This window comes from Mesoplodon densirostris, chromosome 7, assembly GCF_025265405.1.
Source record: "Mesoplodon densirostris isolate mMesDen1 chromosome 7, mMesDen1 primary haplotype, whole genome shotgun sequence".
Taxonomy (NCBI): Eukaryota; Metazoa; Chordata; class Mammalia; order Artiodactyla; family Ziphiidae; genus Mesoplodon; species Mesoplodon densirostris.
Genome location: NC_082667.1, coordinates 110,050,180 through 110,063,894, shown reverse-complemented (window position 1 = coordinate 110,063,894; position 13,715 = coordinate 110,050,180). Strand labels below are relative to the sequence as shown.

General features: G+C 37.6%; 1 protein-coding gene across 1 annotated transcript in view; it reads left to right on the top strand.

Moving 5' to 3' along the window:
• BUD13 (BUD13 homolog) overlaps positions 1-13,715 on the top strand; it is a 35,849-nt gene that overhangs the window by 14,589 nt on the left and 7,545 nt on the right. Inside the window, exons 5-9 of the mRNA XM_060103952.1 lie at positions 4,356-4,660; positions 6,554-6,659; positions 7,016-7,154; positions 7,445-7,629; positions 7,868-7,949. Coding sequence (XP_059959935.1) covers positions 4,356-4,660; positions 6,554-6,659; positions 7,016-7,154; positions 7,445-7,629; positions 7,868-7,949 — 817 coding nt within the window. The remainder of the gene's footprint in view (positions 1-4,355; positions 4,661-6,553; positions 6,660-7,015; positions 7,155-7,444; positions 7,630-7,867; positions 7,950-13,715) is intronic.

Sequence of the window (13,715 nt, the reverse complement as noted above, 5' to 3'; positions counted from 1 at the left end):
GGCTCACTGGCCCAGCCGCTCCGCGGCATGTGGGATCTTCCCGGACCAGGGCACAAACCTGTGTCCCCTGCATCGGCAAGTGGACTCTCAACCACTGCGCCACCAGGGAAGCCCCTAATCCAGGTAGTTTTAAGTTTCACCACACCACTGAGACCTGAGTGCAGTTTGTTTTTTGCCCACTTTATGTATGGATAAATATGACACAGATGATAGCCTCATCCACCAGAGGGCAGACAGCAGAAGCAAGAAGAACTACGGTTCTGCAGCCTGTGGAATGAAAAGCACGTTCACAGAAAGACAGACAAAATGAAAAGGCAGAGGACTATGTACCAGATGAAGCAACAAGATAAAACACCAGAAAAACAACTAAGTGAAATGGAGATAGGCAACCTTCCAGAAAAAGAATTTAGAATAATGATAGTGAAGATGATCCAGGACCTTGGAAAAAGAATGGAGGCAAAGATCGAGGAGATGGAAGAAATGTTTAACAAAGACCTAGAAGAATTAAGGAGCAAACACCTAGAAAAATTACAGAACACACAAACAGAGATGAACAATACAATAACTGAAATGAAAAATACACTAGAAGGAATCAATAGCAGAATAACTGAGGCAGAAGAATGGATAAGTGTCCTGGAAGACAGAATGGTGGAATTCACTGCCGCAGAACAGAATAAAGAAAAAAGAATGAAAAGAAATGAAGACAGCCTGTGAGACCTCTGGAACAACATTAAAGGCAACAACATTCGCATTATACGGGTCACAGAAGGAGAAGAGAGAAAGGACCCTAGAAAATATTTGAAGAGATTATAGTCAAAAACTTCCCTAACATGGGAAAGGAAATAGCCACCCAAGTCCAGGACGTGCAGAGAGTCCCAGGCAAGGTAAACCCAAGGAGAAACATGCCGAGACACAGAATAATCAAATTAACAAAAATTGAAGACAAAGAAAAATTATTGAAAGCAACAAGGGAAAAACGACAAATAACATACAATGGAACTCCCATAAGGTTAACAGCTGATTTCTCAGCAGAAACCCTACAAGCCAGAAGGAAGTGGCACAATATATCTGAAGTGATGAAAGGGAAGAACCTACAACGAAGATTACTCTACCTGGCAAGGATCTCATTCAGTAAGTGGGAAACACAAGAGAAGAAAAGGACCTACAAAAACTAACCCAAAACAATTAAGAAAATGGTAATAGGAACATACATATCGATAATTACCTTAAATGTGAATGGACTAAATGCTTCCACCAAAATACACAGGCTCACTGAATAGATACAAAAACAAGACCCATATATATGCCATCTACAAGAGACCCACTTCAGACCTAGGGACACATACAGACTGAAAGTGAGGGGATGGAAAAAGATATTCCATGCAAATGGAAATCAAAAGAAAGCTGGAGTAGCATTACTCATATCAGATAAAATAGACTTTAAAATAAAGAATGTTACAAGAGACAAGGAAGGACACTACATAATGATCAAGGGATCAATCCAAGAAAAAGATATAACAATTATAAATATGTATGCAGCCAGCATAGGAGCACCTTAATACATTAGGCAAATGCTAACAGTTATAAAAGAGGAAATCAATCGTAACACAGTAATAGTGGGGGACTTTAACACCTCACTTACACCAAGGGACAGATCATCCAGAGAGAAAATTAATAAGGAAATAACAAGCTTTAAATAACACAACAGACCAGAGACCTTTAATTGATATTTATAGGACATTCCATCTGAAAACAGCAGATTACACTCTCTTCTCAAGTGCACACGGAACAGTCTCCAGGATAGATCACATCTTGGGTCACAAATCAAACCTCAAGTAAATTTAAGAAAATTGAAATCATATCAAGCATTTTTCCGATCACAATGCTATGAGATTAGAAATAACTTCCAGGGAAAAAATGCAAAAAACACAAACACATGGAGGCTAAACAATACATTACTAAATAACCAATAGATCACTGAAGAAGTCAAAGAGGAAATCAAAAAATACCTAGAGACAAGTGACAACAAAAACACGACGATCCAAAACCTATGGGATGCAGCAAAAGCAGTTCTAAGAGGGAAGTTTATAGCAATACAAGCCTACCGCAGGAAACAAGAAACATCTCAAATAAACAATCTAACCTTACACCTAAAGGAACTGGAGAAAGAAGAACAAACAAAACCCAAAGTTAGTAGAGGGAAAGAAATCATCAAGATCAGAGCAAAAATAAATGAAATAGAAACAAAGAAAACAATAGCAAAAATCAGTTAAACTAAAAGCTGGTTCTTTGAGAAGATAAAATTGATAAACCTTTAGCCAGACTCATCAAGAAAAAGAGGGAGAGGACTCAAATCAATATAATTAGAAATGAAAAAGAAGTTACAGTGGACACCGCAGAAATTCAGAGCATCATAAGAGACTACTACAAGCAAATCTATGCCAATAAAATGGATGCCAATAAAATGGGCAACCTGGAAGAAGTGGACAAATTCTTAGAATTTGTTCTAATACCTAACCAGGAAGAATTAGAAAATATGAACAGACCAATCACAAGTAATGAAATTGAAACTGTGATTAAAAATCTTCCAACAGAAGTCCAGCACCAGATGGCTTCACAGGTGAATTCTATCAAACATTTAGAGAGAGCTAACACCCATCCTTCTCAAACTCTTCCAAAAAATTGCAGAGGAAGGAACACTCCCAAACTCATTCTACGAGGCCACCATCACCTTGATAGCAAAACCAGACAAAGATGTCACAAAAAAAAGAAAACTACAGGCCAATATCACTGATGAACATAGATGCAAAAATCCTCAACAGAATACTAGCAGACAGAATCCAGCAGCACATTAAAAGGAACATACACCACAATCAAGTGAGATTTATCCCAGGGATGCAAGATTCTTCAGTTTACGCAAATCAATCAATGTGATACACCATATTAACAAATTGAAGGAGAAAAACCGTATGATCATCTCAGTAGATGAAGGAAAAGCTTTTGACAAAATTCCACACCCATTTATGTTAAAAACTCTCCAGAAAGTGGGCATAGAGGGAAGCTACCTCAACATAATAAAGGCCATATACGACAGACCTACAGCAAACATCATTCTCAATGGTGAAAAACTGAAAGCATTTCCTCTAAGATAGGAAGAAGACAAGGATGTCCACTCTTGCTGCTATTATTCAACATAGTTTTGGAAGTCCTAGCCATGGCAATCAGAGAAGAAAAAGAAATAAAAGGAATACAAATTGGAAAAGAAGAGGTAAAACTGTCACTGTTTGCAGATGACTTGATACTATACAGAGAGAATCCTAAACATGCCACCAGAAAGCTACTAGAGCTAATCAATGAACTTGGTAAAGTTGCAGGATACAAAATTAATGCACAGAAATCTCTTGCATTCCTATACACTAGCAACGAAAGATCAGGAAGAGAAATTACGGATACAGTCCCATTCACCATTGCAACAAAAAGAATAAAATACCTAGGAATAAACCTACCGAAGTAGGTCAAGGACCTGTACTCAGAAAACTGTAAGACACTAATGAAAGAAATCAAAGGTGACACAAACAGATGGAGAGATATACCATGTTCTTGGATTGGTAGAATCAATATTGTGAAAATGACTCTACTACCCAAAGCAATCTACAGATTCAGTGCAATCCCTATCAAATTACCAATGGCAGTTTTTACAGAGCTAGAACAAAAAAATCTTAAAATTTGTATGGAGACACAAAAGACCCTGAATAGCCAAAGCAATCTTGAGGGAAAAAAACGGAGCTGGAAGAATCAGACTCCCTGACTTCAGACTATACTGCAAAGCTACAGTAATCAAGACAATATGGTACTGGCACAAAAACAAATATAGATCAATGGAACAGGATAAAAAGCCCAGAGATAAACCCACGCACCTGTGGTCAGCTAATCTGTGACAAAGGAGGCAAGGATACACAATGGAGAAAAAGACAGTCTTCAATAAGTGGTGCTGGGAAAACTGGACAGCTACATGTAAAAGAAAGAAATTAGAATACTCCCTCACACCATAAACAAAAATAAACTCAAAACAGATTAATAACCTAAAAAATATATATATATATGGCACAGATGAGTATGTTGAGATCTCAACATGCTAGTCAGTTACTAGTAACTTGGGAATAGAACCCCACATCCTGCCTGTTGGTTTTAAAAGTTGTCTTTTACTTTGCTCTTCTCCCATGTCCTTCGTAATTGTGTTTAGGTTAGTGATAGTTCCTCACAAGAGGACTAAATGAATATTGAACATTAGCCTGACAGATTGTTTTTTTTAGATTCTGCCAAGGGGATTAAAGACTTTACTGTTTAATTTCCAGGCTCTCCCCCCAGCCATAGGAAATATCATATGAGCTCTTCACCCAGGAGACATCAGAGTCACATGTTGGATGCTTCTTCCTACCCAAGTGACAGTAGGAAAGCCTCTGACTCAGATCTTTCTCCTCCACGGCATAAACAAAGTTCAGGGCCCCGGGATTCTGACTCAGATCTGTCACCTCCACGGAATAGACCTAGGCACTGGAACTCTGATTCTGACCTCTCTCCACCAAGGAGGAAACAGAGGGCCAAATCATCTGATTCTGACCTGTCTCCACCTCGAAGGAGTCAGCCTCTGGGAAAGAAGGTAAGAATTTTCAGGAGCCATATCTTATCTTAGAGAGCGATAACTCCTGTCTTCTAGCTCTGTACAAGTCCCAGAGATCCAAGCCAAAGCAGGAAGAGGTAACTCTTAGTAGCATAGTAAATCTAGCTCACAGGACCTCTAGGGCTCTTTTCTTCTCTCTGAAGTCAGGACTGCCTAACCCAGCCCAGGTGAACTTGCAAATAGCAGATTCCCTAAATAGCTTCTGCCTTTATATCCTCTCAGTTCCATGAATCTCATTTTAATAGGTCCACAGAAACTTCCTATTTTCTCACGAATAAACTGAGAATGTAGTTTACAGTGTGGAGTTGAGCATGAACCTTGTGTCAAACAGATCACATATTGGGATCGTACTTATATGTACTATCTGTGAGATTTGAGCAAGATACGTAATATCTCTAAGCCTCAGCTTCTTCATCTTTAAAATATGGATAATAGTATTACGTACTTCATAAAGTTCTTGTGGGAATTAAATGAGTCAGTAAGTAAAGCTCTTAGCACAGTGCCTGGGACAAAGTAAGCATTTAGTGTAAGCAGTTTACTATTATAAATTGGACTGTAGGTCTCCAGAGCTTAAAGAGAGTCACTTAAAATATAAAACAACTTTTAGAAATCATATCGCCTGGGAAGTAAGTGTTTTGTATTATTTTAAATCTGTGATGAAGCCTGAATTAGCAAAACAAATCCGCATGAACCCTGAGTAATTGTGTTGTAAAGAACACCAGTAGTAGTAAAGAAGTGTTATTCCAGAGCTTCCCTGGTGGCGCAGTGGTTAAGAATCCGCCTGCCAATGCAGGGGACACGGGTTCAGGCCCTGGTCTGGGAGGATCCCACATGCTGCAGAGCAACTAAGCCTGTGTGCCACAACTCCTGAGCCCACGTGCTACAATTACTGAAGGCCGTGTGCCTAGAGCCCATGCTCCGCAACAAGAGAAGCCACTGCAATGAGAAGCCTGGGCACCGCAACGAAGAGTAGCCCCCACTTGCTGCAATTAGAGAAAGCCTGCACGCAGCAACAAAGACTCAACGCAGCCAAAAATAAATTAAAAAAAAAAAAGTGTTATTCCAGTGAGTTGGTTAAGAAAGAGAATGATAGAGCCTGTGGTGTGCACGTTTCCTCTAACACAGACTTTTCAGGTAAGTTTCTCTGTAGCCCATGTGGTCCTGGTAGGGTAGACCAGCCTGTCCCTAGCCCAGGAAGTAGGGTTCTTCTCTTTTGGGGAACAGAGTGAGGTCTGTGTTTCAGCTGGACTCCTTGACATTTTTATGTATCTGCTTAGTCCGTGGGCAATTTACTATTAATCAAATTTAATTTAGCACATTGTTTAAGGATATCGGGATATAAGTATATACATTGATTGTGGGTTGGTTTGTTATCCTGATACAGAGTGGAGTTTAGTAAGAAGTTTCGATTTGGTTATATCTTGTCATTATCCTGAAATATAGGCACGATGTCAGGATCTTAGGTTTGCTTGACTTTGTGATTTAAATGAAATATTTTATCAGTGTTGATCTCTACCAGAGGACTTAGAGCTTGATAGAGGTTTCTGATCAGGTGACCTGAGAGTCTTCATGTGTGCAGTTTATATGCTGAAAAGTCAGAAATACAGATGCTTAGCCTTCCCTTTAGCATATCGTTGGTTTGTGTTTCTGTTTACTCTTAAACTTGATAGTACTGTTAAGTTTCCATGATTCAGTTTTATTTCTTCTTTTCTATTTTGTGAATCCTGTGGTTGGTAATAAGAATATAAAGCTAGAGTTTTTGGTTTGGTTATTGCTGATTATCAGACAAAAATACACCTAACTGTGTATACCCATGGAGTCTATTGCTGCATTATCTTATTAATGTTGGATGCTCCCTTTTCCATTGCATAGGCTGCACACATGTATTCTGGGGCTAAAACTGGGTTGGTGTTAACTGACATACAGCGAGAGCTGCAGGAGCTCAAGAGACGGGACCAAGAGACCATGGCATTTGAAGGTAAAAATGTGAAAGTGCAGAGACCAGTTGAGGCCCTTGTAGCTTTTATTTTTTTTTAATGTAGCTTACTATACCTGATATTTAAAAGTTTTAATTGCTGTCAAATTTCAGCTCTGGTTTTGTGCATTATTTTAACTTCTCATTGGGTCCAAGTGGTTCTTTTCCTTCTTGAAAAATGTTAATTTTCAGGATCATTACCAATATGCACTTAGATATTGGTAGGGACTACTAGTAGTCTGGCTGTGAAAGTTCTTATCTAGCATCAGAACCCCAAGTGGTTGATTTCAGCTGTTAGAATATTATTTCTGATTTTGATACCTGGTGTTTATCTTTAAAAGTATAATTTTCCTTTGCAGCTGAATCCCAGCATGCTGAAACCGTATTTCGAGATAAGTCTGGTCGTAAGAGGAATTTGAAACTGGAACGTTTAGAGCAGAGGAGAAAGGCACAGAAGGACTCGGAGAGAGATGAGCTGTATGCTCAGTGGGGAAAAGGGTAAGAGAACCACTGAAAGGAAAACAAGACTGCAGTGACCGGAGGAAGTCATTTCTCTATTCTTCTGCCTTCAAAGCTGTTTTCAGGAATGGGAAATTCAGTGTGCTCAGTCCCCTTCCTAAGATACTGATATATTCCACACTTCCAGTTGGTATTCAAGAATTTTACCTTTTTCAGTATTTGGCCTAGGCTGCTGGAAAGAGGAGGTTCTCCAAGTGTAGCAGTACATCTCAGTGTAAGAGTGGAAATGTTAAACAGGATAGGAGACACTCCTGGTTCTTTTTGTCCAGGCTTGCACAGAGCCGGCAGCAGCAACAAAATGTGGAGGATGCAATGAAGGAAATGCAAAAGCCTCTGGCCCGCTATATTGATGATGAAGATCTAGATCGGATGCTGAGAGAAAAAGAAAGAGAGGGGGACCCCATGGCCAACTTTATCAAGAAGAATAAGGCCAAGGAGGACAAGAATAAGAAAGGTGAGCCTTCTGGGAATCTTCAGAGAATGAGGTGACTTATGTGAAGAGAGAAAATCAGTAGGGTGATGATACATAGCTATGTGCAAAGAAGGCTTTCCCATACAATTTCAGATTTCTTGTATTGGGGAATTTAGATTTAACTCAAGAGACTTCTGTACAAAAAAATTTTTTCCCACTGCCATCCAGCTCTGATTTGAATTATGTAGTTAACTAACTTTTCTCCCTCTCCTGTCATTAGTGAGACCTCGCTACAGTGGCCCAGCACCTCCTCCCAACAGGTTCAATATCTGGCCTGGATATCGCTGGGATGGAGTAGACAGGTAAACCTGAATATTTCCTACAGTTTTGTTTTCTCTTCCATCTAACCCGAACCTTCCCTGACTGTTCTCAAATCATGCTACACTCTACCTCATTTTCTGCTCTAATCACAAGGTTAATAAGATGCAGTTTGGTTGCTTCTATTTCTCTAATCTCATTTCCCATGCTTAGAATACTCCTTCCTTTTTTCCTTTTCATAGCTCTGGGCAAATAACTCAGGTGGTCCAGCTAGGATACCTTTTGTTTTTGACACTGATCACTTCTAATGATATTTTCTAAGGTTTGGAGGGGATGCATGATAGGTGCTAGTCTGAAGCCTTTTGTACGTTGTATCTTTAAAATGTAGCCCTTGAATCTTTTCTTCACTGCCTTAGGAGTGTGTTACTTGTAATGTTGCACTGCCCCTACCACCTTGTCTTTTCACCTACCCATATCTGTACCCACATGCACTAAATTCCTTTCTGCTATCATGGATGAACTATATATGCTCCTATCCAAAGTCAGTCCCTCTACTTCATGTTAGATCCCATCTCTTGCCTGCTAAAGGACATTGTTCTATCATCTAGCACAGTGACTCTCAAAATTTGTCCTCTCAAGACCCCTTTACACTCTTAATAATTATTGAGGACTCTAAAAAGTTTTGTTTATGTGGGTTATAGCTGTTAATATTTACCATATTAGAAATTAAACTAAGAAGTTTTAAAAGTATTTATTAATTCTTTAAAAAAAGCCATTATGTTAACATGGTTACACTGTTTTTAAAGAGAAATAACTATATTTTTCAAACAAAAAAAAAGTGAGATTCAGGATAGCTTTGATTTACATTCTTGCAAATCTCATTAATGTCTGGGCTGATAGAAAACATCAGGACTCTTTTTTTTTTGTATTTTATTTTTTAACTTTTTATTTTATATTGGTATATAGTTGTTAACAATGTTGGATTAATTTCAGGTGTACAACAAAGTGATTCAGTTATAAATATACATGTATCTATTCTTTTTCCAATTCTTTTCCCAATTAGGTTGTTAAAGAATATTGATCAGGGTTCCCTGTGCTATACAGTAGGCCCTTGTTGGTTATCCATTTTAAATATAGCAGTGTGTACAAGAACACATCAGGATTTAGTCTGTTGCAGTATGTTTAGCTGAAATATAGGAAGAAAATTCAACCTTATACATAGGTAGTTAGAAAAGGAAGGTGTATTAGATTTCTTTTTTTTTTGCAGTACGCGGGCCTCTCACTGTTGTGGCCTCTCCCATTGTGGAGCACAGGCTCCAGACGCGCAGGCTCAGTGGCCATGGCTCACGGGCCCAGCTGCTCTGCGGCATGTGGAATCTTCCCAGACTGGGGCACGAACCCATGTCCCCTGCATCGGCAGGCAGACTCTCAACCACTGCGCCACCAGGGAAGCCCTAGATTTTTTTTTAATACTACACAAAAACTCAATAAGTGGTAGTTTCTTAAAGGTTATTTGTAATATGGAATCAGAAGCCATATCAAAAAGCTTTTCATACTGTTAGATTAAAATCCATTGGTCTTTTTCCTATTTTGGATGGATCTTTTACTCATGCATGATTTTATAACATCATGTACTGTTCATTGGTTTGCTGAGTTCTTCAGACCTTCCAAATGTTGACATCTTTCATATATAATATCAGATAATGATATATACATATTAATATTAACTTTGATCTCATCACAAAAATCTTTAAATAACTAGAAGCTAAAGGAGTTCATGGTAGTGGGTACAAGTTTTTCAAAATTCTAATTTATGCTTGAAAGCTCCTATTTTATCATTGGCCACAAATATTATCAGCCACTTTCCTTGAAGTAAAGGTCACTTCGTACAATGGCTTTTTTTGTAGGATCCATCAGATTTTGAACCTAGAGGATCATGTCCTCTGTGAATATAAACAGTGTTACTTCTTCCTTTCTAATCCAGATGCCTTTTGTTTCTTTTTCTTGCCTTATTGCACTAGCTACAATATCCAGTGCAAATGTTGAGTAGAAGCAGTAAGAGCAGACATATTTTACCTTGTTGCTAACCTTAGGAGGAAAACATTCAGCCTTTTCACCATGAAATATCTTGTAAACTGTAGAATTTTTTTTTTAGATTTCCTTTATTGAGTTGAGAAATTTCTATTCCTAGTTTGCTAAGGAATGTCTTTTTTCAGGAATGTATGTTGGATTTTGTTCAAAATATTTTCTAATTTTCCTTTTGGTTCATTCTTTGATCCATGATTTACTTATGAGTATATTTTAGAATTCCAAACATTTAGACTTTTCTAGATATCTCATTGTTATTGATTTCCAATTTAATTCCATTGAGGTCAGAGAATACACTATGTAATATTTTGATCTTTTGAAATTTATTAAGCATGTTTTATGGCCCAGTATATGGTTTACCTTGGTGAGTAACCCTTTGCACTTGAAGATAATGTTTATTTTGCAGTTGCTTGGGGTAGTGTTTTGAAAAAATTTTTTTGTATTCTTTTTTTAAGCAAACTTTTTGTTTTGGAATAATTTTAGATTTATAGAAAATTTGCAGAGATAGTATAAAGAATTCTTGTAAACTCCTTATCCAGTTTTGTTACCATTTGTTATATTATCATGGTACATTAATCAAATCTAAGAAACCAACATTAGTATGTTATTAATGTATCAGATTTTATTTGGTTTTCACCAGTTTTCTATTAATGTTCTTTTTCTGTTTAGGGATGCAATTCAGGATACCACGTTGTACTTAGTTGTCATGTCTCCTCAGTCTCTTCTGATCTGTGTCAGTTTCTCAGTCTTTCTTTGTTCTTTGTAACCTTAACACTTTTGGGGGGGGGTATGGTCAGGTATTTTTGTTGAATGTTCCTCAAATTGAGTTTGTTTGATGTTTTTCTCATGATTAGCTTGAGGTTATGGGTTTTTGGAAAGAATTCCACAGTGGTGGAGTGTTCTTCTCATCACATCATTTTAGGGGTTACATGATATCCACATGACATCACTAGTAATGTTAACCTGGATCACTGGGTTGAGGTAGTGAGTGTTTGCCGGGTTTCTCTGCTTTAAAATTACTGTTTTTCTTCTTTCATACTCTCTTCTCTGGAAGTCAGTCGACTGAGTTCAGCTTACACTCAAAAGGAGACCTACAGAAGGATATCTACATGTATTATTTAGACTTTTTCTGTAAGGAAGATCTGTTTCATCTCCCCATTTATTTGCTCAATCATTTGTTTATATCAGTACGGACTCATGTATATTTTATACTTTGTATAGTAATCTAATAATATGTTATTTATTTTGTTGCTTAAATTGTTCTGTTCTTTGGCCATTGGGAGTTCTCTCAGGTGTCCCTTTTATATGCCCATCCTTTTATTTTTTGAGCATTCTTTGACTTTCTGTTACTGTAGGGTGCTTCAGGCTCATATTGTATTTTCTCTGCCCCAGCCCTAATATAGCCATTTCTCTAAGAAATCCTGGCTGCTTTTAATGGAGAAAGATATTTAGAAACCAAGATCCGACTGCTAGAGTGCTTGTTGTTACTGAGGTGTCATTGTTTCTAGACCCTCTCAGCAGACAGAGCTAGTTAATGCGTGTATAGTAGTCTGTGTATACACACATATCTATAATTGTTTCTGTGTCTATCCACCTGCAAGTATGTTATATATACACATATATTTACATATATATATAAATATGAGTTCATGTTGATGTAACTGACTCTAACCAAGTATTACCTTTCCTTTTTGCTTACCTCCCCAACATAAAGAAACCTGGCACCCACCATCCACCATCCATTTTGCTCATCCCCAGGACACATGTAAAACAGTTTCAAAATTGAGAAATTCAGAAATGAGAAACTAATTTACCATCTAGAGTGTAGCATTTATGTGCAGTTCATTTTGTTCTTACCCTTATAATTTCTAATCAGAATACCATTTTTCAACATAACTTAAAGAGTCAGCCCCTGTACCGCCCCCCAACCCAAACATCCTGGGTAATTTTTTTATTTTATAGTTTACTTATATTAGTGTTTACTCATTATGGTGTATAGTTCTATGGGATTTAACAAATGAGTAGAGTCATTCATTCACCACCCTAGTACTGTATGGAATAGTTCCATCATTCTAAAATTTCCTGTGTAAGTCTCCTTTTAGTCATTTTTACCTCCTCCACCAACCCCTTGTAATTACTGCTGCTGTTTTCTGTCCCTATAGTTTTGTCTTTTCCAGAGTGTTACATGAATGGAATCATACAATGTGTAACCTTTTGAGTCTGACCTTTTGCACTTAGCAAAATGCATTTTAAGATTCATCCATGTTCTTGCATGAATCAGTACTGTATTCCTTGTTTATCACTGAGTAGTATTGCATTGGATGGGTATACCACAGTCTGTTTATTCCCCAGTTGAAGGACATCTTGGTTGCTCCCAGTTTTTAGCAGTTGTGAATAAAGCTGAAATAAACATTTGTGTATGGGTTTTATGTGGATATAGTTTTCAGTTTACTTGGGTAAATACCCAATGATTGCTATATTGTATTGTTGAGATTATGTTTAATTTTATAAGAAACTGCCAATTGTCTTCCAAAGAGGCTGTATCATTTTACATTACCACAGAGAGTGAGGATTTCTGTTGTTCCATATCCTTGCCAGCATTTGGTATTGTCAGTGTTTTGGATTTTAGATGTGTGAATTTAGTAGTGAATTTTAATTGCTCTGTTTTCTTTTTAGTTATACCTCTCTGCAATTTTTTTTTCAGTGTTTGTTATAAGGATCACAGTACATATCTTTAATTTATCACAGCCTACTGAGAGTTATAATTGTACAATTTCACATAAAATATAAGAACCTTGCAACATTACAGTTCTACTTAACCTCTGTTTTTAGTGCTATTGTTTTCATACATATTACATAAAAAATGGTATAGACCCCACAATACAGTGTTAAAATTTGTACTTTGCAGTTATATATTTTTTTAAGAAACTAAGAAAACAAAAGAAAAAAATATATAGTTGTTAGTACTTACTCAGATAGTTACAATTTCTGGTATTCTTCCTTCTTTCCTAAAGAAATTAGGAAATTTTAATATTCCTTCAGTGCAGGTCTGTTGGCAAAAAATTCAGTTTTTGTTGATATGAAAATGTCTTTATTTCACCTTTGTTTCTTAACAGCTTTAATTTTGAAGTAATGTTAGGCTCACAAGAACTTGAAAAAATAGTACAGTGTATTAGTGTACCATTCACCCAGCTTCCCCCAATGATAATATCTTATATAACCATAGTACATTATCAGAGTCAGGAATTGGCATTGGCACAGTTCTATTAATTAAATTAGAGAATTTTTTCTCACCTTCATTTTTGAAGGATTGTTTCACTGGCATAGTGTTGGGGGAGGTTATCAAGGGGATGTGACCACTGGTTGACCTATGAGCTGGACCCAGGCAACTGGAGGCCCTTACCTCTCCCCTGTCCTTGGAATGTACATCCTGCCTACTCTTCCCATACTGGCAGCCATTTCAACGACATAGCCTTGAGAGAGTAGGGTGTTGTTGAGACCATCTGGACTGAATATGTGACTGAACCCTTATATATAAGGCCTCTGTATAAACTTTTAAGGTTCTGGCAGGCAGGTGTGGAGAACCACTTGTGCTGCGCCCAAGACAAACCTTGTATGTAAGTTCCCTTGCTTATTAAACCTGCCACCTGCCAATCTGGAGTGATCTGCCTCTTTGGTCTCTCGTTGTCCTCCCTGTATGGGGGCCAATTTCAGATTTTACC